This window comes from Nothoprocta perdicaria, unplaced genomic scaffold (genome assembly GCF_003342845.1).
Source record: "Nothoprocta perdicaria isolate Ctin4 unplaced genomic scaffold, notPer1 scaffold_510, whole genome shotgun sequence".
NCBI lineage: Eukaryota > Metazoa > Chordata > Aves > Tinamiformes > Tinamidae > Nothoprocta > Nothoprocta perdicaria.
This window is the reverse complement of record NW_020455767.1, coordinates 43,730-69,855: the sequence shown is the minus strand read 5'-3', so window position 1 is coordinate 69,855 and position 26,126 is coordinate 43,730. Positions and strand designations below refer to the sequence as shown.

At 41.0% G+C, this 26,126-nt stretch overlaps 1 protein-coding gene across 1 annotated transcript in view; it reads left to right on the top strand.

Moving 5' to 3' along the window:
• The window catches only part of STAB2 (stabilin 2), an 80,102-nt gene that overhangs the window by 44,079 nt on the left and 9,897 nt on the right, over positions 1-26,126 (top strand). Inside the window, exons 35-59 of the mRNA XM_026048128.1 lie at positions 634-759; positions 1,827-1,883; positions 3,477-3,572; positions 4,089-4,284; positions 4,928-5,023; positions 5,768-5,813; positions 7,133-7,209; positions 9,516-9,641; positions 10,168-10,241; positions 12,000-12,071; positions 13,855-13,974; positions 14,962-15,009; positions 15,491-15,574; positions 15,678-15,824; positions 16,209-16,340; positions 16,685-16,744; positions 17,316-17,492; positions 17,568-17,657; positions 18,482-18,628; positions 19,746-19,802; positions 20,821-20,944; positions 21,871-22,020; positions 23,846-23,950; positions 24,342-24,449; positions 25,150-25,343. Of these exons, the coding sequence (XP_025903913.1) occupies positions 634-759; positions 1,827-1,883; positions 3,477-3,572; positions 4,089-4,284; positions 4,928-5,023; positions 5,768-5,813; positions 7,133-7,209; positions 9,516-9,641; positions 10,168-10,241; positions 12,000-12,071; positions 13,855-13,974; positions 14,962-15,009; positions 15,491-15,574; positions 15,678-15,824; positions 16,209-16,340; positions 16,685-16,744; positions 17,316-17,492; positions 17,568-17,657; positions 18,482-18,628; positions 19,746-19,802; positions 20,821-20,944; positions 21,871-22,020; positions 23,846-23,950; positions 24,342-24,449; positions 25,150-25,343 (2,709 nt within the window). The remainder of the gene's footprint in view (positions 1-633; positions 760-1,826; positions 1,884-3,476; positions 3,573-4,088; positions 4,285-4,927; positions 5,024-5,767; positions 5,814-7,132; positions 7,210-9,515; positions 9,642-10,167; positions 10,242-11,999; positions 12,072-13,854; positions 13,975-14,961; positions 15,010-15,490; positions 15,575-15,677; positions 15,825-16,208; positions 16,341-16,684; positions 16,745-17,315; positions 17,493-17,567; positions 17,658-18,481; positions 18,629-19,745; positions 19,803-20,820; positions 20,945-21,870; positions 22,021-23,845; positions 23,951-24,341; positions 24,450-25,149; positions 25,344-26,126) is intronic.

Below are 26,126 nucleotides of genomic sequence, written 5' to 3'. Positions count from 1 at the left end.
AAAAAAAAAAAAAAAAAAAAGAGAGAAGGTATAGAAAGATTAGGTGACCCTCCCAATTCAGAGTTACAGTCAGGAAGGCACCTTAGCCCTTCTTTGTCACAGAACTCCCTCAAAGTGTAGTCCAAGGAGGACAGAAAGCTCCTCACCAAAGGAGTCTTAGCTCTGCTGCTTGCTGTGCCCTTGGCAGAGTCTCGGAAAAGCCCTCGCTTCAGAGGCTGCCACTAAGGAGGGTACAAGAGCAGCATGAGGGAGGAGTCGTCGATGTCAAATGTCAAAATCCTCCTTGAAAGAGCAACTGCCGGGATGTCTCCCCTGAAGCCCTCATATGTCCCACAAGAAGCAACCCCCCACTACTGGATTTCTTCAGATTCTTTCTCCAGTCCCTTCACCTTTACACCTCATTGTAGAAAAAGCTGCTCCTGCTGCCCCTTGATGTTTCAGTTGCTACTTCTCATCTCATGCCCTCCATCACTTCTGCAGCCCAAATGGCATGTAAGCGAGTGCTTAACATTAGCTATGCTCTTCATTTGTTTCTGAAGCAAGGCTTGTACATGGCTCTCTCTCACCCGCTACTGCTCCAGGAGAACTACTGCAGAGCTCTACTACTTCCTCTGTTTGTCTTTCCTTTTGCAGCTGTTCATAAATGATGCACTGATAACCTATACAAATGTTGCAACAGACAAAGGAATTATTCAYGGATTGGAGAAAGTCTTGGAAATACAGAGGAATAGGTGTGATATGAATGACACTGAGATCACTGTAAGTTGGTCCTCTTTGTATAAATGCTTTAAGGAACACCCTAGATGCCTATAGCAAAATATATCTAAAATGCAGAGGATACATAATACAGTATTTGTCAGTAAGAGATGCATGCATTTTCTATAAAGCTATTCCTGCCAGGTATCTGATATACTATTAAAACTGCCTTGATCCTGCAGTTAGGATACTGACAATCTGGATAAAATACAATTAGAATGGCACAGGAGTTGCTGAGGTTTTATTTTCAAAAAATAATAACAATGCTCTATTTTAATACACCATCTTAGCCAGGTCACCTGCTTATAAAGTAATCAAGTAAAAATAATTGGAGAAAAACGTTTTTCCTTACTAAGAATGTAATCTTTTCGTTCCAGGTAGCGAATATTTCTGAACATACATAGTAATTCTTCTTGCCCTCTGAATAAAGTATTCTCCTTCTTTCATGCCTTTTACGTAATAGGAACAAGTTGTTTTTACCTTCTTCCAAAGAATAGGATGTGGTTTCCTCAGAATGGCAGGGAGAGGTTGTCTTTTTCCTTTTTTAGCTTTTATCTTTTTTTTTTTTTTAATGAGTGGGTGAAATAACACAACAAGCACTTTCCTACCTATTGAAAACGGTTACATGACCAAGCTAGACAAGGACAATATAAGACTTGTGCTCAGCCTAAAGTAAATCTAAAACAGGAAAGAACTTCTAGATTCTAATTCTTTTCCTTGAAATATGGTCCCATATTTGAATATATTTCACTCTGAAAGCTTTTCTCTATCTTTGCTCAGTCAAGTACGAGCCTTCTCACATAGTTTTCCAGAGACAACATTTTCCATGGGAAAACAAAAGACGGTATACAAAAAAAGTCTCTGAAGACTTACTGGTGGGGATGTTCTTCCTTGCTGGGCAGTCCGGCTACCCTTACCATCTTTACCAAATGGGTTATCCTAGACTGTGTGGCTCCTATCTCCCACTGTAGGAACGATTAGAAATATACTTTGATTAATAGAGAACAGATAAAATCTGTCTGTAGCTCTGTACAAACTTTATTAACTACATTCCATTTCTTTTCCTAAAGGAAAAGTGTAGACCTTGTTTGCAGCCAACAAGCTGTCCTCCAGGGACAAAAGAATTGGTAAGTATTTTATCATTAATATTAAATATTTTGGTCAAAATTAAGCAGAGAGAGACATTTAATCCTGTATGCTTTTAGAATGAATTTTAGAATAGAATCAGAATGAAGTTTTAGAATAAAGTTTTAATAAGAGTTATACTAGTTACTTTAGCCTGCAACAGACATTATTTACAATCCACAGACCCAGTCCACCCTTGTTTTAAGCCRCACTGAAAGCAAGGGAGCAGAATGAAGAGCAGCTCAAACATACCTTTATCTTTAAACACTAGTCACTAATATGCATTGAGGACCTGAAGGTTTCTCAAGCTTGTACTGTACAAAACTGTAAGGGGCATTGAGCACAGTCTGTAATATGTTTGCTACAGTTGTAATTATAGAAGGGTTTTTGTTTGTATAATTGTACATAAGGGAAAACTCAGCCTGACTCCAGCAGTGCTGTGAGTTGGAGTCACAGGGAGACTTGGATAATAGGACTTCAAACATCCAGGTCCAACATACAAGAGCTGTGGATGTTTAGTGGGTCCCTGTCAACAATGATGACACCTAAAGTCTCTCCTGTCTAAATTTCTCTAAGAAAGTCCCTTTGATGGGACCATCCCTCATATTTTCCTTTTTAGCTATCTTTCAGTCAGATTAATTTTGTCAGTAATTGGATTCTGAGAGCCATCAAGTTTCTGCTACTCCATTAAAATAATTGGTTGGCAAAGCAGTAATAAAGTACTAGTAAGTAAAACTCAAAAACATTAACATTTTGTTTATAACAACCAGCTGGATGTCTTAGCTGAATCTCCTGAAAGGTGTACGGTGAGGCTGGAAATCTTTGAAATGCAGACTTTCAGAACTGTGCCCAGACCTCAAATAAAGTGTATCAGTAGCTCTTTTTGCAGTATGTTGGCACTCAGTTTTCCAAGTAGATTTAGAACAAGACATGTCAGAACATGTCAGAAATAAAAAAGAAATGAGTTGTATTTAAAACCGTAGAGAAGTTTCTGTTCAGTTCTGAGTGAAGGCAATATTAGATGCATTWTCTAAAGGCTACAGGGCACTGAGCTGAATAGAATATATATTTACAGAATGGTTAAGGCTGGAAGGGACCCCTAGAGATCATCTAATCCAACCTTCCTGCTCAAGCAAGGACACCTAGAGCACGGGGCACAGGGCGGCATCCAGGCGGGTTTGGAAGATCTCCAGAGAAGGAGACTCCACAGCCTCCCTGGGCAGTCTGTGCCAGGGCTCTGTCACCCTCACAGGGAAGAAGTTCTTCCTCACATGGAGATGAAACTTYCAATGTTTCAACTTATATCCATATTCTTTAACTTATATCCATATTCTTCCTATTCAACTTATCCATATTCTTATATCATATTCTTTATCCATAATCTTCTCCATGATCATAGATCATATTTATGATTTTAACATGTGCCTTTTATTTCTAAGACTATCCTTAGATTTCATTGCAAACATATGACCTGGACAAAGCATGCATAAAGCATAAAGTTAACAAGAAATTTTAAAACAACTTTTAGAAGCTGATAGATATTACACAAAAGTGTAGCTGTTTGTTTTCTTCTGTTTTGTTTTATTTCTGTTCAGGCAGGGCTGCAGAAATACTGTGTCCTCTCTGTAAACAGCAGGACATTGCACGCCGTCCAGATTGGATGCAAGCCAAAATGTGCAAAAACTATCATTGTGAGTATTTAACAATCCTACTACTATTTGCATTGTAGTAAAATCCAGGGAACTCCATCCCTAAACCTACCCTAAGTCACTACACACGCAATAGATATAAGCCAGGACCTGGTAAATATAGGCTTTTTATTTGGCCATTTTCAACATACACTGCAGATTAAAGCCTGCTGATCAGGGCAACAGAGGGACAGCAGGCAGCCTTGGCATTATAGAGGGAGTGGGAATCCAAGGAGGGCAACGCTGCCTTTCACTGTAGCACTCCCTCCACCCTTAAATGGCTCACTGGACGGCACCTGAGTCACTCCAAGGACCCAGCCTGGCAGTCACAGCTGGTCACAGTGACCAGGGGAGTAGACACTGTTCTGAAGCACTGTAAAAGGCAGAACCCTGGTTGATCTGTGCTCAAGAGACCACACCCCACACTCAAGGAATTGCTCAAGGACTTTCTGCCTCTGATGGGCAGGGGCCTCTGCTCCCCTGATGATGACCTTGGGGATGGTATTTCTTTGTTTCCAGACAAGAGAGTGCTGTGCGGGTTTCTTTGGGCAGCAGTGCCAGCCCTGTCCTGGGAAAGCAGGGAATGCCTGCTTTGGGAACGGTGTCTGCGTGGATGGTATCAACGGCACAGGCACGTGTGAATGTGGAGAGGGGTTTGTTGGCACAGCCTGTGAAAGCTGCGTTGAAGGCAAATACGGCCGCAACTGCGATCAAGGTATGGAGCGCTGCTCAGCCACACGTACACCTTCTCTAGCCTTGTCACTAGTGGTAGTTGAGGCTTTAAGGAAAATGCCTGGCATTGCAAGAGGTAACCCCAAGTGACTTGGGAAAAGTCCATTTTTAGTTCTCTGAGGAAAAAGCATAGACTTTTCCTTTAGTTCTCCTAACTGTGTCTGTTCTAGACCCTAGATAGCTACATGTTTCTCAGAGTAACAGGCCAGTCTTTAATTCCCTTTCTCCATTACGGCATTTTCTCTCACATCCCTTGTTCAGAGAACATTTTGCTTACAAACACATCCTGCTAGTCTTGCATATTACAGCATTGGAAACAGTATTCAATGTGAATAATCTCTTTAAAACTGCTCTTTTCACTAATATTTTCATATTAAAATATAGATGTGTGTTCTTTTATTTGGAAAGAGAGGAGAGAGAAATTTTTGAATTTAGATTTATTCTCTAGGAAGAAGACAAGAGGTAAAAGCACGATTTTTTTTTCAACCAGTTTAGAGCACATCTAGCAGAAGATACAATAAGCAGAATACCCTTGGGCCATTTTCCTTCATTTTATATCACGGTGACTTGCTGTGCACACACTTATCCTGAGTAGTGCAAGTGATTTCCTCCTCACCTCTCCTCAGCGTGCGCTTGTGTCCATGGAAAATGTAACAGTGGGATTGATGGGGATGGCACCTGTGAATGTGACGTCGGTTGGAGAGGAGTCACATGTGAGAGTGGTGAGTATCCCATCTCCCTTCTCTAGGTAAAGAAGTGAGCATTTCAGGAAATGCTGGAATTTCAGCTATGACCAGATCCTAAAGCAGAAGGTCCACAAGGACTACTAGATATCCAGTAGATATCTTTATGTGCCCCCACGCAAAGAAATAAGGGCAAAACATTTGTATATTCAAGCAATTAACCGTCATGCTAAKAGAAAGCCAATGAGACTTAAATGCTTATTACTTAATTACCTAGATTTGCCACATGCTGCCTCCAAGACTATCTCATTGGTTAAGAGTGTATATTTTGCAGAGCAGGGTTGCCTCAATATTTTGATCAAAAGCCCCTCAAATGTTTCAGTAGGTTGGTTTAGCTATACAACATTGGGTATTCATTTACATTCTCATTAATACAATAAAAATTGCCAAGCAAACCAGTTTTTGTTGATTTTATATTGTTACTATAACTGATTAACTTATGTTATCATATACAATATATTTAATACATATTTAAAAACTAATTATTTTATAGAAATAGTATTATACATTATAGTATTATACAGAATTTAAATGGTACCCAATGATTTGTACTCACGGAGTCATTTAGCCAAGGGGAGGGCTGCCTTCCTCTGGAGTGTGAGATTCTCTAATTGAAGAGCAAGAGACTCTAGTGCTGCATCATGGTAATAAGAAAGTGGAAAACTAGAAGTTTATTGACCTGAAAGGCCCTGATCCCTGCTTTGTTTTGTTTTTGTGTTGCAGAAATCAAAGATGATGCATGTAACACTTCATGCCATACCAGTGCTAAGTATGTATGAAATCCACTTTTTTTGAGGAATGGGAAGGGAAAGGGGATCCTTTGCAAGGGTAAAAAAACAGTCTTACTCTTCAGCAAGATTCTCCACAGCACAGATAACACAAGGACAAGGGCAGTGAAAGTCTCAGGACACTCCTTCATTAGGAACAAGGCAGAAGGAGCTGAGCGGAGACAGAAACACAGGAGGAGTGCCTTAGAGAACAGGGGTTGCCGCTCCTGCTGCTGTAGAAAGGACGAGTGCAGTCTGTGCCTCTCACTCAAGCTGCCTCCTCAGCCACTGCTGCCACCATGCACACCCTCCTTTGCGCCTGTAGCACCAGCAGACCTGTCCTTCCAGGGCTCAGGCACAGGCAAAGCCAGGGCAAGATCACAGCCTGCTGGGGCAGCTGGTGCCTTCTGCTTTGCCTGAGCCTGCAGGACTAAAAGGAATGAACAGATGGGGCAAGGCTGGTCACAGAGGTAGATTTCCAAAGTGGGTTTTATCTGCCCTTCTGCTTCCTTCCACCTTCACCCCAAACACAGCCAGGAAGAACCATCAGTAGAAGGGAGTGCACCAAAAGCAGAAACATCTCTCCATCCTTTCTCTTCACATCAAAATGTACAAAAACAACAATAACAAAAAACCTCTGGCCTGTCCAGCACAAATACAGTGAGACTGAAACCAATTTTCAAGTTACCCCCAATTTAGCCATTTATTGCAGTGCAATAGTGACAATGAAAGCAGATTCTTACTCATTCACAGCTGTATTCCTGTATATACAGGGACTAAGTACGGGCACAACAGGTAGGGGAAGAGTGGGATTGTATTGGATATTTTGTGGCATTGTCACATGATAATAGCAGGGAGCAGCCCTTGCATTGACCAGTGTTAATGAGGCAGTAAATTCACAGCTGCATACAGAGAGCCAAGCTTTCCAGAAACCAGGTTTTTACTGGGGGCATCCAAAAGTCTGGCCACCATTTCTGGACATCTTTGCAGTGTTCCTCACCAAATTACACATGTGCACAAGAAATGTTCTCTGCAYAGTTTTTGGTGAAACAGACAAACAGTTTCTGATGTGCTATGTGAGAAGATAGGACACTTCCATGCCCAAAGTAWATTTTTTATATAGATATTTAAAACATCTAAAATGCGTTCTGAAAGTTCAATCTAGGTTCATTTTAAKAGTTAGAACTTTATCGTACCTTAAGATTAAATAGCTCCCTATTTCTATGCAAAATTGCCTTCAGAACAATGCACAATGAACGCTGTACCAGAGATATGATTAATCTTTGTCACTTATATCATTTCCCTTCTTTCACTTTTCCAGCTGCCTTCTTCTACCGAATGGCACCGCCTCCTGCAAGTGTGCAGCTGGGTTCAAGGGCAACGGGACGTTCTGTACAGGCAAGTGGACTTTATTTCCTACATTAGGAAAGAATGTGCTTGAAGTACTTGGCAGTCACAGGGAGAGGGAAGAGAGATGAATACTTCCCTACACAGGAATTAAAAAAGAGGATTGCTGCCAGGTTGCTCAAAATGAATAGAGTGCAACAGGTGCAGGTTCATAGCAAACATAGTGAGAATCTCCAGGCTGCAAGGAATTCTGTGTGCTAAGGGAGATCAGAGAATAGGGAAGATGCCATACACAGCCTGTTTTCTGTAGAGCAGTCTACAGACTGGATTTGGATTATGGATTTTTCTGTTTCCAGCAAAGTCAGAGTACAATAGCACTTCTGGCTATTGGAAGCTATATAGTCTTTTTATAGTGTCAGCTTTCTGAAYTTGCACAGATTTCACAGAATCACAGAATTTTCAAGGTTGGAAAGAACCTCTAGAGATCATCTAGTCCAACCTTACTGCTCAAGCAGGCACACTTAGAGCATGTGGCACAGGGTGGCATCCAGGCGGGTTTGGAAGACCTCCAGAGAAGGAGACTCCACAACCTCCACAACCCTGGGCAGCCTGTTCCAGCACTCTGTCACCCTCAGAGTAAAGAAGTTCTTCCTCATATGGAGATGGAACTTCCTGTGTTTCAACCTATACCCATTTCCTCTTGTCCTACCACTGGCCACCAATGAGAAGAGCTTGGCCCCTTCCTCCCTACATTCTCCCTTCATGTACTTATACATGTTAATCATATCCCCTCTCAGCCTTCTCTTCTCCAAGCTGAACAGGCCCAATTCAGCCTCTCCTCATACGAGAGATGTTCCATTCCCTTAATCATCTTAGTTCCTCTTCTCTGGACCCTCTCTAGAAGCTCCACATACCTCTTATACTGGGGAGCCCAGAACTGCACACAGTACTCCAGGTGTGGCCTCACCAGAGCTGAGTAGAGGGGCAGAATCACCTCCCTTGACCTGCTGGCAACACTCCTCCTGATGCAGGCCAAGATCCCATTGGCCTTCTTGGCCACAAGGACGCACTGCTGACTCATGGTTAACTTGGTGTCAACCAGGCCTCCCAGGTCCCTCTCCATGGAACTGCTTTCCAGCAGGTCGACCCATCTGTACTGATGCCTGGGGTTATTCCTCCCCAGGTGCAGGGACCCTGCACTTGTAAGGACAACATCATATTGAATATTGAACCTCATATTTAACCTCATTTCTGGGATCAGAAGACCAGCTTCTTAGGAACACAAGCCTCAGAAAGGGGCAATAGCAGCTTATCTTAAGTGTTTTTCTGCGAGTACACGGTGTCCAGATTTACAAAGTAGACTCCCTGATTCAGTGAGTGTGATTGATTTTAATAGTTGCTTTATCTAATCCCTAGTTGATTAAAATACTAATGCTCTTGGGAACAGAAGTATATTTGTCTAATAACAATGACAAGCTAATGACAAAATCTAAACACCCCTTATCCTGACTGCCTTGTTTTTCCCTTTCGGCACAAATCAAGCTAAAAAACAGTTTAATCTACTGGTGGTAAAACCCCACGTGCAGGAAGTCCTGGGTGGCATAGACTTCTTATAGGGCCGCTGCATTAACACTTATTCCCCTGTACCAAGTGATTCTTGTGCAAGAAGGATTATAGGACAAGTAATCTCCCAGCCTAAATGTTCCAGCTGCTAAAACAGGAATATGAGGTCATTTGAAGAGGAAAAAATAGAGCTATGTTTGATCTGGTTTAATTAATGCAGATCAGAAGGCTCCTATTCTGTTCTTTGGGTAATTAAGCAAGGTCAATTTGCAAGCCTCCAACTCATGTAGAATTGTATAAACGACACAATGTGTTTGAATAACACAAGGACTGCAGAACCAGGATTACAGAGGCTTCTCTGTCCTTCCTTCCTTATCCAAACAGGATATTTTGTCACAGGAGGGCTGAATGGGATTAAACTTCGGACCTCTCGCAAGTGGAGGTTATTTGATCTGTTTGCAGAAAGGGACAAACTAAGGGAAAGCTCCAGACATCCCTCTAACCTCACAAAGAACATGAAGGACTCCTCTTTATTGCTCCAGTTAGAATGTGAGGAATGGGAAGATGGGAGATTCCTGAGAGCCAGTCCTGAATGAATTCTTATTTTCCACACTTCTTTCTGTCTTGTAATCAGTAAGAAATAAATATCTAGCACTAATGACATCTATGAGTTCTTAAATCAGAAAGGTTCTTTGTTCAGAAAATGTCAGCACATCCCTTTAAAAGGCAGAGAAGACTCAATCTGAAAGCCAATAAAGTTCATTGATTTAATTCGATTTTTTGTCACTATTCAGCTATTGATGCTTGTGAGACCAACCATGGTGGCTGCTCTGACAAAGCAGATTGTAGAAGAACAACACCTGGAAATAGAGTCTGCATTTGCAAGGCTGCGTACACCGGAGATGGAATAGTCTGCATCGGTGAGCACTCMCCCCCTCTTGTATATATAGGAGGGGAGTCACAGCAGTGTTGTAGTTGGAAGATCCATCCAGGACCCAGTCTTGTGGTTTCCTGATACTATAGCCCCCGATGCCACAGGCCTASCTCCACTCTTGCCTGCAATACTGTATGGTAGGTAAGACCTGACAAGCTGCATCTCTAGCAGTACAGCCTGACACCAAAGCTAATAAGGCAAAAGCCCTGCCTTGCAGCAGAGACAGTCCAGCCAGTAAGCATGAAATACCCATGCTCCCCTGACCAGTGCACAATGAGAGAGTCTGGTACCATACCCCCTCATGTACCCCTCTGAAAACACTGACTACAGGGTATTAGTCTTTATCAAGGTAACTACAAGACCCAGACTGAGGTATCAAATAGCTAAAACAGTCCGATTCCTAGTTGTCATGATCTGCATGCCTGGTACGCTTTACTTCTGAGAACCCAAGAAGTCACTTCTTGGTCACATTCATAAGTCATTCTTTTTGCTACTGTTTCTGTTTTATAAAGAAATCAACCCTTGTCTGGAGAACAATGGTGGCTGTGATAGAAATGCTGAATGCACCCAGATTGGACCCAATCAAGTGAGTACTCCATCAGTGCGAATAAATAGGACTTGAGTGATCATTTCCAGTTGGGTAAAATAATTTCCCTATCTGTTTTTTTTTTTTTTCTAGATAGAAAAGAGGGTTTTGCAGCAATAAAAATTCTGAAATGAAATAAAAGGGGGTGGGGGAGGAGAGTGTGAAAGAGATTTGAGGAGGAAACAGGGACACAGACCTGGGGAGAGAGGAAAGAAAATTAAATAAATAAAGGTGGGGGGAGGAGATATTTGATAGAAGAAATCTGAAAATGTAAAGTCTAACTGTGTTCTGATGTTTCAAATCAAATCCAAAAGTGTTTATCTCCTGCTAGAGACTTTCATGTGAAAACCTGTCAATTTAAAATATTATCAAATGAGGTTTCCTTTGTTGTTATAGATACTGTTTATGAAAAAATCCCATTTCCAACCTGCCCTTCTTCCAACATTGCTCAAATGTAGTCACAAAGAGAGAAAATAKGCTGAATCATAATTCTTATATAGTCATTCACTCCTTCAACATTCTGTGACCATTGTGAATAAACACCATATACTCTTCAAAGAAACAGAAATAAGAACAGCCTTTAGGGGGAAGAAGAAAAAAATTGGCCAGGCAATCACTTTGCACAGATTACTGCTTCTATTTTTATAGCAGTTCCTAGAGATGCCACACTCCTTGATTGCAGCATTTATTTTCATCCCTGTGGTTTCATATTGACTACTGGCAAGACTGTATTTTCATATTGGCTATGACTGTAAACCTTCCTCAGGGGCTGCACAGCAGCCTTTCTAAAGGAGCAATGAACAAACCAGATCAGGAGTCCAAGACCAGTTCCTGCCTTCCAGTTGCCCAGGGCAGAGAGGAGGCGCAATCCCTGTCCGCTCTTGCTGCTCGTACTGATTAATTATCCCTATGACTTGACTGTCACTTGCAAGTTGGCACATTCTGGAGGGAGTACAGAGCTGCTTACTCATTCCTTGTCCATCTGGACAGGATGAGCAATGGTTATTCACTTCCCAGCATGGTTACTGATGATGAAAGTATCAGCTCCAGTACTTCCTTACCCATGTATATGTATACTTCCTTACCCATGGGAACACAGTTAACACGAGAGCAGTAATAACCTCCTTTATAAAATCCCAGCACTGTATTGCCTAACTATTAGGCTAGAAACATTTGTGCTTTCTCAAGGAGGTTGAGTCATCCAAATTTATAAAACATCACTGTTGTACTGCCTGGCAGTTTTTGTTTCTGCTGCAGAAATCTCCTCCAAAACATCTTTTACATATTAAATGTGAATTAAAAACTAAGCCTTATTAAGCAGTGAATTGAAGAGAGGGACAAGTAATTACTTTGTACCTGTGTTAATTTATCATAGCATGATAACTGGCAGGTACAAAAAAAAAGAATAATCATAACATAAGCATAGAGCTTATTGCCACTGAACAGGAAGCTGAGTAGCAACATCAGGACCCAACCGTGTTCTGTAGAAGTGTCTATAGAAATATTTCAACATTAAAAAATAACGCGTTGGGGAGAGAGTAATGTTAACTGTTGAGATTGAAGCCAGGGAAACAGTTTAGGCTTTTAGACAGTGATATAAAGAGAGTAACAGGTGGAAGGGAGGAAGGGATGATTTCAAATAACCAGAACTACTAGGGCAGAGGAGGGAGTGAATGAGTAGGAAGGAAAAGAGCAGATGGAGCGTGTTGGAAACTGTTGTCTTTTCATGTATACGTGTTTCTTATTTTCACTTTACAGGCAACCTGTAATTGCTTGAAGGGATATTCTGGAGATGGCAAAAAGTGCACATATATCAGTCTGTGTTCACAGGTAGGAATAATTTTAAGGAAAGCATTTAAACTCTTAATATAGCCATTATATTTTGGGTATAGGCATGCATTCAAAGCTTATGTATGAAGATTATCCCCTCTATGGCAGAATCAAAAAAATAGCTAAGCTCACTTCTGGTTCAGTATATGCTTTAGTGCTGTCACTATTTTAGAAACCCAGCATACTATCAGGGCTTTTCCTAATCAGAGCCTGATATCATACAAGTCAGGATTGTGACTTATCACTTAGAAAAACAACAACTTCAGATCAAATCTAGAGAGAAATACATTCATCTGTAATAGTTAAGTTAGTTAAGTATAACTAATAATAATAGTTAAGTAATAGTTAAGTATAACTCTTGCCTTGTCAGATTTTTTTTTGTTGTTACTAGAATTCATATAAAATGTTATTATCTATATTAGAGTTTGGGACCTAGGGGGCTTATCAACATTTTAGTTAATATGAGAAGAAATGCAGGGGGTTTTGATAGGACAGAGTTTTGACAGGATACAGTTACAGAGCCTGATTCAAAGGATAAAGCAGAGGAGAAATGTTATGTATTATACATAGTACTAATGCAAAAAAAAAAAAAAATGTTCAGGTTCTTCAGGTTGTTGACTCTCGGTGATCAGTTCCAGCTGTTATAGGAGTCAGGAGTTTGATAACCAAGAGAAAACTCAACTTACTGACAGTATTAGATGTGGGGTAGGGAGGTAGTCCATGTGTATGATTTGGCATCCCAAAAATCAGATGTTAGCGTATACCTCCCCCTCTGTCTGAACTATTTATGATCAAATCACAGTATCAAGTCCTAACACTGACAGGTCATTACTAATGAAATCGATTCCCTGGGCAAAGAATTCCCGTGGGGACTTAGCACTTCTAGCATCCCTGGAGCAGATGTTTTTGCCAGCGGTCCCAGCCTACATGCTCACCTGGGGCAATACTCCTACTGCACAAACGAAGACAGGAGCCTCATGGCCCCTATGACTGTGCACAGGCTGCTCTGGGGCATTTCCCAACATATCCTTGTGCACACATTGCACAGGATAGCTGCAGAATCACGGAATGGTTGAGATTGAAATGGATCTCTAGAGATCACCTAGTCTAACCCCACTGCTCAAGCAGGGACACCTACAGCAGGTTGCACCTACAGCTACATCACAAGCAGAGGCACAGAGCAGGGTTCCCCATAGCAGAGTGACAGAGCTGGGCAGGGAGAAAGAAATGAAAACCTTTCTTGAGGAGAAAAAAATAAAACATTTAAATGTAACAATACCCACCTTCGTGTGTGCTCTGAGCACAGAGACAGTAACTTTCACTCTACCAGCCTGGGCTGCCAATAGATGTTCTCTAACCTTAAAAGGTTGCAGAGAAAGAAGAGCAAGAGCACTGAAGACAGAAGCTGGAGAAAAGAAAGCTCAGAATCATGAGCTGTTGCCTTCTGCTCCAGCCCATCTACCTGGCTGTTCATAGCATTTAAAARGTGGTTTTGAGAAGTGCCATTGAGAGATCAGAGGCTCAGAACTGCCAGCAAGCCACATAGACCTAGGCACATAAATAGCCAGAAAATACAAACCCACTACTGGCTAGGACTGATTATGGCCTGTTAGACCCCACTGATAACTCCAAATAGAGCTTTTGTTCCCAACCATTGCCCAAGCTAAAGCATTCCAGCAATGACTGGCTCCTGAAGGGACACCAGGAAACAAGCACATGCAGAGAAAATAAGATTTCTCATTTTTTCTTGATTTCCCATGGTTTCCCATTTTGATCTTGCAAGAATAATGGAGGCTGCAGTGAATTTGCGATCTGTAATGACACTGAGCTGACAGAAAGGACCTGCACCTGCAAACGTAACTACGTCGGGGATGGATTTAAATGTCGAGGCAATATATTCCAGGTAAAACATTACACGTGTTTACTGTTCTTGGTTGTTATTCAGATAGTTATTTAATACAACGTTTTGTTGAAACATGTCAGTTCAGTTCTGTCTGAAAAATCAGCATATCTATCCCACAATTTGCAGTAATATCTATCCAAGATTTTTGCAAGGAAATTGCAAAATACTCCTAACAATCAGGAAATAATTTAATTGGAGGGAGCTCCTGGAGGTAGTTTGTCCAATATCCTGCYCAAGGTAAAGCCACCTTCACAGTTAGATCATGCTTTTCAGGGTTATGCTCAAGAAAAAATAGCTTATACTAGATACTGCATTCACAAAGGTACAATAATCTGAGTATAAAAGTGAATGTGCATATGGTCCTTCATACAACATCACTGGCATTATAAAACAAAACTATGAAACAAACACAGCACTGGAAGATGTAGTATTTGATGATTTATACTGCCAACAAAGTTTGCAACATTCAAAACTTGATTTTCAGAGGATCCTAGCATTTTGCTTCAAAAATCAGACCCTTTGAAAGTACTTCAAGATTAGCATCCACATTTTTAAAATACTTTCCTAATATGATTTTCCATTACAGTATCTTTGGTATACAAAAATAGAAAAATGCATTTTCCTGTAACAGCTTCAACTTTCCAGTACTGACAATCCAGTTACGGGTTTGTTTCATATCTTCTTAACAAAAACATAACTTCAAGAGAAAAAGAAAAACTAAAATGATGGATAATTCTTATGAAAGCAATACTACAGAGTTAGTACTGATATTTTTAGACTTCAAAGACAACTGGAATGTGACAGAGCAAGGTAAGAAAAGAGCAACAGGAACAGTGCAGATGAATAGCTTTTAGATGGATCATTTTTGTTCTAGACAAAAGATCCTAATCATGAAACTTCTTCCTTTTCAAAGCACTGCATTTTTTTTTTCTACTAACATTGCTCTGGATTTGCAGCACTGTTACAAAGTCTTGTTCTTGATTGCAGGAACTTCTAAGGGACTTCAAAACATCTAGGTTTTATTCTCACCTAGAGGTAAGAAAACCTTGAAGAACTGGTTTTGGGGGTTGGTTGTTTATTTTTCTCTTGAAGGCATGGTGGCAAACGAGCAGAGATTCAGTTTGTGCCTAGCATCCTTCAACTTAATGCCCAGGAGAGAATAGCCCTCTTCACCCTTCCTATGCTTATTATTGGCCAAGAACTTTCCCCCTACTCTCTTGCTTATGATTGTACAGAAAATGAAAATTTGACTTCTAAGTTGATAGAAAAAACAGAAAAATCTTTCATCTTATGTCTACACAGAGCGGTGATAGATAAGCTGAGAAAGAAAGTCCAACCACTAGGAGAGCGTTCCTCTCACTCCTGCATTTCAGGAAAATAAACCGCACAGCAGTATTATGGCTGCAAACACAGCTTTAAGTCCCATAGGGTCATCTGCATTTGACAGGCTTAGTCTGTTCACTGGGTGATATTTGTATTAGTAACTTATTACTGCTTTCTTTCTTAAATTTTCCAGGCCTTGTCTATCACAGAAATTGCAGGCCCTGGCCCTTTCACTCTATTTGTACCTCGTACAGATATATTAAACACTGACTTCCGAGTAAGTAAAGAAGTAGCCACAGGCTTTCTGTGAGCCACGCATGAATTTTTGGATTGAGATGCCTTACTTGCAAGCTCTACAACTCTTCCTCTTTGTAYTGTAGGTTAAAGACTGGCTCGACAGGGGAACAATGGCTCAAGTCCTGCGGTACCATGTGGTGGCTTGTGCCAGTCTATTGTATAATGACCTGACAACAATTTCAAATGTCACTTCTCTCCAAGGGGACCCTATACAAATCAGCTATTTTCAGGTAACAGAGCAGTGAAGAGCTAGCAATCAGAATAAAGCTGTCTGCTTTTAGCTTTTTTTAAAATCAACTTTTTTAAAATAATCGCTTTCATTCTTTGATGCAAAAAAAAAGTAAAATAGAATTTTAAAAGGACTGCCCATTCAGCTGAAAAATCTTAATTTTTCACTTCATATCTGCTGTGCTAAGACTGTAGTTGCATGATCTCTGTTTAGATATGTTATTTTATACTCTGACTGCAGCTTAATAAGCATGAGCAGAGTTTGAATAGACTAAGGACAATTTATTAAAATCAAGGCTACAACTTGTTGCAGAGAGCAGTGAGTTCACCATATAAAAGAAATTTGGTATCAGCTTCACTCACAAATTTTTTTTGGTACCTTTCAGAACTCTGTGTATTTGAACAATAAAGCTAAAATTATCTCCAGTGATGCCGTTGGCACAAATGGCGTGATCCATATCATAAATCAAATTCTGGTTCCAGCACAGATGCAGGAATTTCCCTCAAGTACTAAGAAGGTAGGTACAGCTCATTACACATGCTTTCTGAAGTACTCAGGCTCCATCATTCTTATCTTATCTTCTTATCTATGTAACACACACAGCAGTGATGCTATAAACCATTATACAAGCATAATTAGATGTTGCTGAATAAATATCAGTATATTTAGAATTCAAAAGTTCATTTATTACATTTATACTAAGAACAGTACAAAGAGGACTTCCACACAGGGCTTTTACAGTGGCTTTGATTTAATAACAGTGACTTAAGAGGGAAACACAAGCTAATATCTTGTTTTTTAAATGTCTATTTTATGTATTTATTGGATAAATCTATTGCATATTTCTTTCTTTCTTTGCAGGAAAGCCTCAAAATGGTTGCAGCCAAACATGGATACGTCCTGTTCAGCAACTTGTTGGAGGCAAGAATAATTACATGAGCAGCCACTGGGCACAGGTTTTAAACACGTTTTAGATGAAAGCTCAGACTTGGCACACATCATCACTGACTGGTGCTCAGTAGTTTCAGAGGGCTTGCAACAAGATATGTGACAAACCTGGTCTTCATGCAGTCCCTGTCCCACTAGGATGGGCATCAAGCAGACCTGCCATGAACTGTTCTCTCCTGGTTCAGCTCCGACCTACTGGTTGCCAGGACTGTGTGGCCAAGATTTGACCCAAGCACAACTCCTCAAGCCCAAAGCTAGGCCTGCAGCATAACTTTTAGTGGCCAGTCCCGTGTACCAAACCACTTTTGAGAATTTGACCATGGAACTGAACTCTGGCAGCTCAGCTTGGGCATCTGTTTTTTAAAATCAGCACTTGGATGCTATCAACCAAGGAAGCCATCAGGGCATTTGTCACTATAACATCTCATCCACTGAAGTCCCATTATAATAGGCATTCATCTCTTAGGGTCAACATCATTTTAGAGGGACAATTAGTTCCACTTCTCTTTTTTTACTCCCTTTTTTTTCTTTGCCTGTGCTACAGAACAACAACTTGCTCAGTCTGATCAGTGATCCCCTTCACACACCCGTCACGCTCTTCTGGCCCACGGATGCAGCTATCAGAGGCCTCCCACAGGAACAGCAGGACTTCCTGTTCAAGAAGTCCAATACAGACAAACTGGTGCAGTACCTCAAATACCATATCATCCGAGATGCCAAGGTAAAGCTCTTGATCTTTTTTTTAGATGCATCACCAAGGCCAAGACCAAATGCACATCCTCTGTTCTCTTCCCAGGTGTTAGCCTACCAGCTCCCTCTCTACGGCGTACTGAAAACTGTGCAAGGCTCCAACCTCAGCATTAGCTGTGGGGATAACAGGGATATTGTAAGTGTTTGCCTTGTCATCATATTTAACCCTAGCCCCTTTGACACTGTCTACTCAGACAGACTCCACAGCGCATATGTAGAAGACGCCAATAGTCCCCAGAATTATTTGGTCTTTGCCAGTCCATGCTAACAGTTTTCAAACCCAGGTCAGTCACTGTAAAGAATTCAGCAGGCTAAATGGTCAAATAAGACTTTTTGAAGACATCATTTTATCTCCTTTAAGATTTGTTCAAAATAGCTCTCAGGAGTTACTGCAAAAGACAAAAAACAGCACATTTGAACTTTTCTTTCAATGACATACACAATACAAAGCTATAAGATGAATTTGAGAGAAACCTCATGAATGCAGTATTTGCACACAAGTTCTGGTTTGGAAGTACTTATACACTAACATGCAGGTGTGTAACAATGACATGCAATCTGTTAAACCAGAATAGCAGCATGTTTTTTTGTGTGGATTATAATCCTCATGTTCTCTGACTGGCATCCAGCTCTGAAAATGGGCCCAAACTAATAAAATATACATAATACAGACATACCTACAGACAAGGCACAAGCGTGTTCCCTCTTCTTTTGGAAAGGAATCTGCTATCTGTGATAGCAGGGCCCTGAGCTGCAAGTTAAAAAAACACAACCAGTCCCCAAATTGATTTCCAGCCCCTGCAGCCATCAAAGTTATCTACAGTGTAGTCTGACACACCATTTTACATTGGAAGCTTTCGTACAGTTCATAATTGCCATTCAAAATCTGGATTTGGTTTGACTTCAAGGAAAACTGACTCTTGATTTGTTACATCTTCCCTCTCTTGTCCCAACTTTCAGGGTGACCTTTTCCTGAATGACAGGAAGTGCAAGATAGTGCAGCGGCAGCTGGAATTCGATGGAGGTATCGCGTACGGCATCAACTGCCTGCTGATGGACCCCAGCCTGGGAGGGCGCTGCGACAGCTTTATCACTGTGGATGTGCTGGTCAGTCTAGCATTTGGTTCCCCTGGTGAAGTCATAGCCTGCGGGCCAAACTCTGTCCTTAAAAAATCAGAGGCAAGAGCCACAACAGTTTCAGGACTACAGAGATAAGTCCTGTCACCTCAGGCAGCCTTCAGTTGCTGTTTGCTATTTGCCACATTGGCCAAAGCACAGGTTAAAAACAAGTGCATGCCTGAAAGATGTGCAGAGAATCTGAGGAACATAGGGGAAAAGTGGTCTCCTTTTATGAGCAACTTAGCTAGCTCTGACCAGATTTCAACATATTTTTCCCATGCCAGAATAGTACTTTACAACATAAGCATGATTTTTTCCAGTCTTACTGATCAGTCTTACTGATTTTGAATAATGCATATTCATCCCATATGTTTGGTCATAAAGACTAAAAGGAAGAGTACTACCATTCCAGCTATACAAAGCATTAAGGACCCCAAAAAGCAACTGCCTAACTCTTAAGCCAGGTGTTTGGTGTTTCACATATGTGCTTTTACAGAAATATGTTTTAAAGCACCTCAATATGCATTCTCAGTATGGAGGAAGTTTCCTACAAGGACTTTGATGTCTCCTATAAAGAGGAAGATTTGAAAACACAATACACAAAAGGCATCCATGCAGTATCAGCATATTGGTACCCAGAACGAGAAGGCAACTTTCTACAATTCGTTTTGTCTCATGGTTTGTTAAATGAAGTGAAATAGCCATTATTTTTAAACATCTGGTCAGCTTTTCCTGATAATTGACTCTTCCAGTTTTCCAAATTAGACTTTCAAATCTTATTTGACCAGTGTCAATACTTGTTTGGAGACTGTTCACCATCTCCTTTCCCTAATTGTTAAACTGGCAGCAAATTTCTTCTTCCAGAGCTTTTATTCTCATGCTAATTTCAATTCTTACATTTCACTTCTGTAAATCAATGCAACTATTTGTCATTTCCCTTTACTCATTCTTCAAAGTTCTTATAATCTGTATTAGGAGTACTATGTCACATTCTTTTCTGCTCATATTTATTGCTCACATAAAACACATGCTCTTGGACATTTCAAATAACCTTTTCTTATTATTAATACAAGTCTGTTTGTCTTTTCTCCACTTTCTACAACAGGGGTATTGCGTTAGCTGTTTCAGTAGTTCTAAGTGCCCTCCAGGGACAAAAGCAAAGGTAATTTGTTAAAATCTTTCATTTAAGGTGTCTGTACTTCACATACTCATAAACTAGGATATGTTTCTTCCACAAACTCAGAAAAAAAAAAGGAAACAGTGAAACCACACAGTTAAAAGAAACCATAAAACCTCTGTGCCAAAGCTTTCCCTTGGTGAGTTCACACATCCTGGTAATGGGAATCTTGTCAGATGCTCCCACCACAGAAGCAGGTGCTTCAGCTGACTTTGGAGCAGCCCCTCAAGGAACTTTTTGCTAACATTAGATCTTAGGTGTCCTTGAGGTATCCTAGGTATCCGAGGATCTTTGAGATAAAAGCCTGGTCTGCGAGCAGAGAAAGTAACAAGTCCTGGTCACACTGGGATTTGGTCCCCTGCTCCCCAAACACAGTGATCCCAGCCTCTCATCAGGAGTCCCCCCMCAGCTGTTCAGTTGCTGCTTTTGGAAGTAGGTTTTTGGCTTTCCCTTAGCAGAAGCAGCACCACTGTTTTTGCCCAAACCTAATCATTACCARTCAAAAACCAACACAGAATGAAGTTGCTCAGGTCTTATTCTGTTGGGACAGGAGGCTAGAGGAGTTTAAATCTCCATTTACCTGTTAGCCTTCCAGAAAGATATACATGGTCATATGAAGCCTCAAGAAATAGCATACTCCCCTATGCCCAGAATTGTTTTCCCCTTCTCCAGTATTCCCACTCCTGCCCTAATGGCAGCTCAAATGTGCATGAAGTAGATGCTGAAGGCCCACAAATTACTTTGTTATATTAAAAAATAAATAAATAAATARAATGAAAAATCAGTATTGACTTTCCTGGAAGAACAAGCAGCTCATCAGATGCTAAGCGAGCATCTGGGACTTTCTAGCAACAACTGTTTACTGGTTTGTTTAATCTACATCACTAATAACACAGTGAGTAAAAAAATAAAAAATAATAATAAAAAAAGACTCCACAGGACATTTATCTTACTATCTTTTTATGTTTTTCTCCCTTCCTGTGCTGGAACATCCAATACCCAGGGGGGGATTTACAGATGTACGTATGAATCCTTCGGGCTCCGAAGAAATGGCTGCCACAGGAATTGTTCCGTGGTGGTCCAAACTGCAAAATGCTGCAAGGGTTACTTCGGGCGAGACTGCCAAGGTAGGATTTATCTGCTACAAGTTGCTATCCTCCTCATGCTCAGCTAACAGAAAGGCTAACAGGAAGGGAAGGCTGCTCCTGCTTAAAAGTTGATAGTTGAAAGAGGGAATAAGGAATAGCTGGGGAAAATGCATCTCTGCAGTAATCACTGATTTTGAATCAGGAGTTGCATGATCTACACAGGAAGAGGGAGTCTTTATGAAAAAAAAAAGAGATATGGAAAGTTGTACTATATAGTCTGCAAAAAGAAACATGAATACAGACTATCTGGAAAGCATGGATTCTGTTGCAAGAACTCAAGTACACAAAAAATATTGTGTACTTGCCCCCTTGTTACACAGGATGGCTCAGCCACAGTCTGGTCCCAAAGTAAGAGCAAAGTGCTTAGGGAGATCGCAGTGTAGGTATCTGCTAGCACACTGATTTAGGCACATCCAGCCATGCCAGCTCCCTCTTGGTCCAGATTTCATGAACAAATACTAGGCACATGCTGGTCTCAAACATTTTTGTCCAGCCTGAGCTACTCTTCCAGCCTGGGGGTAACCAGGACTCACCCTGGCAGAGTGCTGGTGTGAAGACATGCAATTGGGCCTGATTTGAGCAGCAGCTACGGATTGCTGATGGTGCACACATCTCCCAGAGGTCTGAATAAGCAGGACATAGGTAATGGCTCTCAATACCTAGGGTTGAGAGAGTCCGCTACATCTCTCTGCTAAGATTTGTAAAAGCATCCGAAAGCATTAGGAGCGTGAACTTGCACTCAGAAGTGTCACAACTGCTTTTACAGACCCTAACAAAGATGCATAGTGCATAAGATGCATAAAAAAATGCATAAGCATTTCAGTGTTCAAGGCTTTTACAGAATAATGAATTGTGACAACAAAAACATGCATTTGAGCTCATAGGTCACTTTTTCTGACTTTCAGCTTGCCCAGGCGGACCAGAGACCCCATGCAATAGCCACGGCTCCTGCGACGACGGGTACACAGGGACAGGAGAGTGCAGCTGTGATGGCGGCTTCAATGGGACTTCGTGTGAGCTCTGCTTGCCAGGCAGATATGGCTCTGACTGCAGACGTACGTTGAAGTTTTGCTTCTGTACTATTTCCCATTGCAAACCCAAACTTTTGGGGGTTTTAAGTAGACCAAGAAAAACATCTCCATTTTATCATTTACATTTCTCCTGAGCTCTTCCTCACACTGTGAGATGGCACAAGGTCTCAGAAAAGAGATCCCCAAAAGGGAGGAGGAGAAGTTAGCGAGGACAGAAGCTTTAGTGCAAGGCTCCTCCTGTTACTTAAATACAATACATAAACATGAAGAACAGCAGTCAACAAATCTTTTCAGCTACAGCACAACCTTTTACCCCATCCCAGGAAAGGACAAGACAATATCTTACCAGTGTGGTTTTTAGAGGAATGCAGGAGGAGATAACCAATGAAGGAATGAAAAGTTGATGGTAGCCTGTGAAGACGGTCAACAGCCTAGAAGCTGCTCACATAACCCCCTTCACTGTGGTTGTGAGCAGCATAACCTATGTGGAACAAGCCTCACATTTCCTCAAAGGGGTTAATATCACCCTTTATTTTGAATATTTTTGCAGTGTAAAACTCTCTAATGACCAGCTATAGTCTTAACTCTTCCATCTTAACACTGCATACACCAGCAGTGCCCATGAGCACATTCAGTTGTGGATTAGAGGCTGGATAGTCTTAGAGCAGAGGCAAGGCACCAGATACCAGCACATAAAATTACCTTTACCTTCAGTTATCCATTTTACAGCACACCATAGCACAAACTCCACTTGAGCTGCTAGTCTGAAACCCAATTATGGTACTTAACAGAGGAAGGTCTTACAGGCCCTTCCTTTTAATGCATGCTTATACTAGCCATAAATTAAGTAATTGGACTATATGAATGTAAGTCAGATAGAAAAACATTTCAGTATCACAAGTTGTCACAAACACAGAATTTCTCCAAATTCCACATTATTTTCCTCCATAAATAACAATACTGAGGAAAAAAAGAATGCAATTTTGTTATACTACAACACAGAGCTATCAATAACTCTTAGGAAKGACTCAATGCACAAGTTATTACAAGGCTCGAACAGTGTTGGGGGATGGAAATCACCTACTGAATACAGCAACCTCTCATGCTTGAGCTGCTAGGACACAAAGGGTAACATCCCACATACAAAAGGAATTCAGAAGACTTTAATCATAAAATACATAAAACCTGAAAAAATATACTACAGATGACTTGTCCATGTTTTAAAACACAGTACAAACCTTGTACTTGACCTCCTTAATCAGTCAAATCTCCCACCCAGTAAATCAGCATATTGTTTCTACATACCTTCATTTTTAAGCCTGTAATCTTCATTCACTTGCCTAAAGTGGCAAGCTGTGGCTTCTCCAGAGCTAGCAACTGCAACTCATTAGGGTAACCCCCTAATGAGTTAACCCATTAACTCTTTCCTACTGTAGTTGTACCTGAAGTTTGCTCCTCCTGAGCACAGCGTAGATCAGTATTTGTTTCCAAAGGCTCATTGAACTAATGCATATTATRAACCATAGCATCACAGAGTAAGTCACACTGGAAAACACCTCAGGATCTCACTAGTCCAGCCTTCTGCTCAAGGCACAATCAACTCTGAGATCAAAATAGGATGTTCGGGGCCTTACCCAGTAGGATAAACCTCCAAGGATGGGGATTGCTCAACATCTCTGGACAGCCTGTTCCATTGCTTGACCATCATAGTAGTGAAAGGGACTAACCTAAATTCTTGCAGGATAATACTATACCCAACTTGACAATCTAGGTGGTGTTTCTCAAAGAAAAGATTTTCCCCTTTTCCCATGAGTGATCTGTAAATGACTGATCTGTTATTCTTTTGCAGTCTGTGAATGCAAGACCCATGGGCAGTGCGATGAAGGATACACTGGAACAGGACAATGTTTCTGTGAAACAGGATGGACTGGTCGGCTGTGTGAAACCAAACTAGGTCTCTGTCTAATCTCAGGTCAACAGAGGGCTTGCATATGGGAGAGAAAGAAGAGGTTAATAACATGAGAAACCCTCACCTGGAGCTAAGGGGACTATCAAGTACATTGACTGGGAGACAGAGTCCAGTTCTTCTGCTGACTGAATAAGTCCCTTCATCTTCCTGTCTATTTATGTGTGAAATGGGAGTATGAATGCTTACCTTCCTTGGGAAAGTGCTTTAGGCTACATGAGGGAAGATATTACCTGAGAGCTAAGCAGTCCAAAAAATATTCATACAGGTTTTCCAGTTAGCAAGAGCGATATAACGGCTTTCCTTTCTGCCCTAAGCAAGGACTTTGCAATGTAAACGCAGGACATTTTCATCACAGCTTTTTTTTTGTTCTTCACAGCTCTTCTGCCAGTGTGTACTCCAAGTTGTTCCACAAATGCTGTCTGTATGGAAAACAACACGTGTCAGTGCAAGCCATTTTACAATGGAGATGGGATCACATGCATAGGTGAATTCCCTCTTCATTCACAGCATGCTCAAAGAAGGCAGGCTCTTCTCCCCGCATGTACTGCCTGCAGTTACTGTTGAGTGTGCAATGTTAGCTATCAAACCTAAAGACTTGCAACAAGCAGACACTAAAAAAATTTAGACCATATGAACTACTTATTCCTAAAGCAGGTGGGTGGCTTCACCAGGCTTTTATAGGCAGAAGAACCAGCAGCGGATGAACTAGCTGGGATCACGTATTGGAGCATGGCAGGGTTTCAGCAGTATTTCATGTACAGGATTTCTTCAATGACTTTTGGCAAGGGAAGTTTCTCGCAACGTTAGAGCAGAAGCAGTCATTCTCAGGCAGGCACTTCCCATCCTCAGAAGTCACTCTGGCCACAGCAATATCCCCAAACACAAAACTCTTAYACTGCCAAGAAGCAAAGGTTCTGTAGGGACTGATGTCAAGTTTTTAGATCTCTTAAGTCCTGACCACAGTTTCGGAAAGTCCTGACCACAGCTTCACATAGCCCAATAGCTACATGGGCTAGCTATTGCACAAGGTCAGGAATGGATCAGGAAACTCTAACAGTATTTTTCCCAGAAAGTATTTTAGTCTCTCTAGTGTACATTCAAAGTAACTGCGGCTGGTTTACCCTTGTGAGAAACATCCTCTTGTGGCGCACACTCAACTCATGCATTTTCTTTTCCCTTGGCAGCTGCAGACCTTTGCATACAAAACAACGGTGGGTGTCACAAGGCAGCAGAGTGCACACAAATTGGAGTGAAAATCTTTTGTACTTGCCAGAAAGGATACAAAGGAGATGGTTTTACATGCCTTCCAATAAATCCTTGTGCTGATGGGTTCAATGGAGGCTGCCATGAACATGCCATTTGTACAGTCATCGGACCTGTAAGTTGAATCATTTTGGTCACCCCTGGGGAAGTCTAGGACACTTCTTACTGGCATCAATAGAAGTCTTTTAATTGGCCTTGCCAACAACTTGATCATTGCCTGTACCTCTAAAAGTCACTTGTTTTCCAAAACAATGTTTACATGTGTCTGGCCCACTTTCCACATTAACTGGGCACCCTCTCAGCTGAGGAGTAAGAAACAGCTTGTTTTGAAATCTTTGCTTTAAAGAAAGGGGTACCAAAGCAAATGAGACATTTTATGTGTAAAATTTTTGTTGCCTTTTTTTTTTTTTTTTTTTTTTTTTTTTTTTTTTTTGCTATCTCTTTCTTAGCAAAATACTTGTAATAACATTTTGGTAGCTTAAAATGGCATATACTTTGGTAGGTAAGCCTAGGGACTGGTGAAAGAATAGGTCACTTGTTTGTTACCCAACCAACCACGATTTAAAAACCAAGATTCCAAAAGCTTTGCAGCCACATGATGCACATTCCTGGGCTTGCAAGGTCAATGTTGTAAAGGATAATTTGTGGTGGTGACTTTTATCTTGTATTTATTTTGGTCCTTCTGAGAACGTCTGCTGATCCATTTTGGTGGTTTGCCTGATTTCTCTTCCAGGAAATATATGGAATAGCTTTGTTGCTATTCTGTTCCATTTGATAAGAGTCATAATCCCTAGATGAAACTGTCTCCTATTTTCTTTTTATTTTTCAGTTTATTACAATTAGTAGCCTGCTAAATTCGTTTCATGCTTCCACGCACTGTCATTTAAACATCATTTTG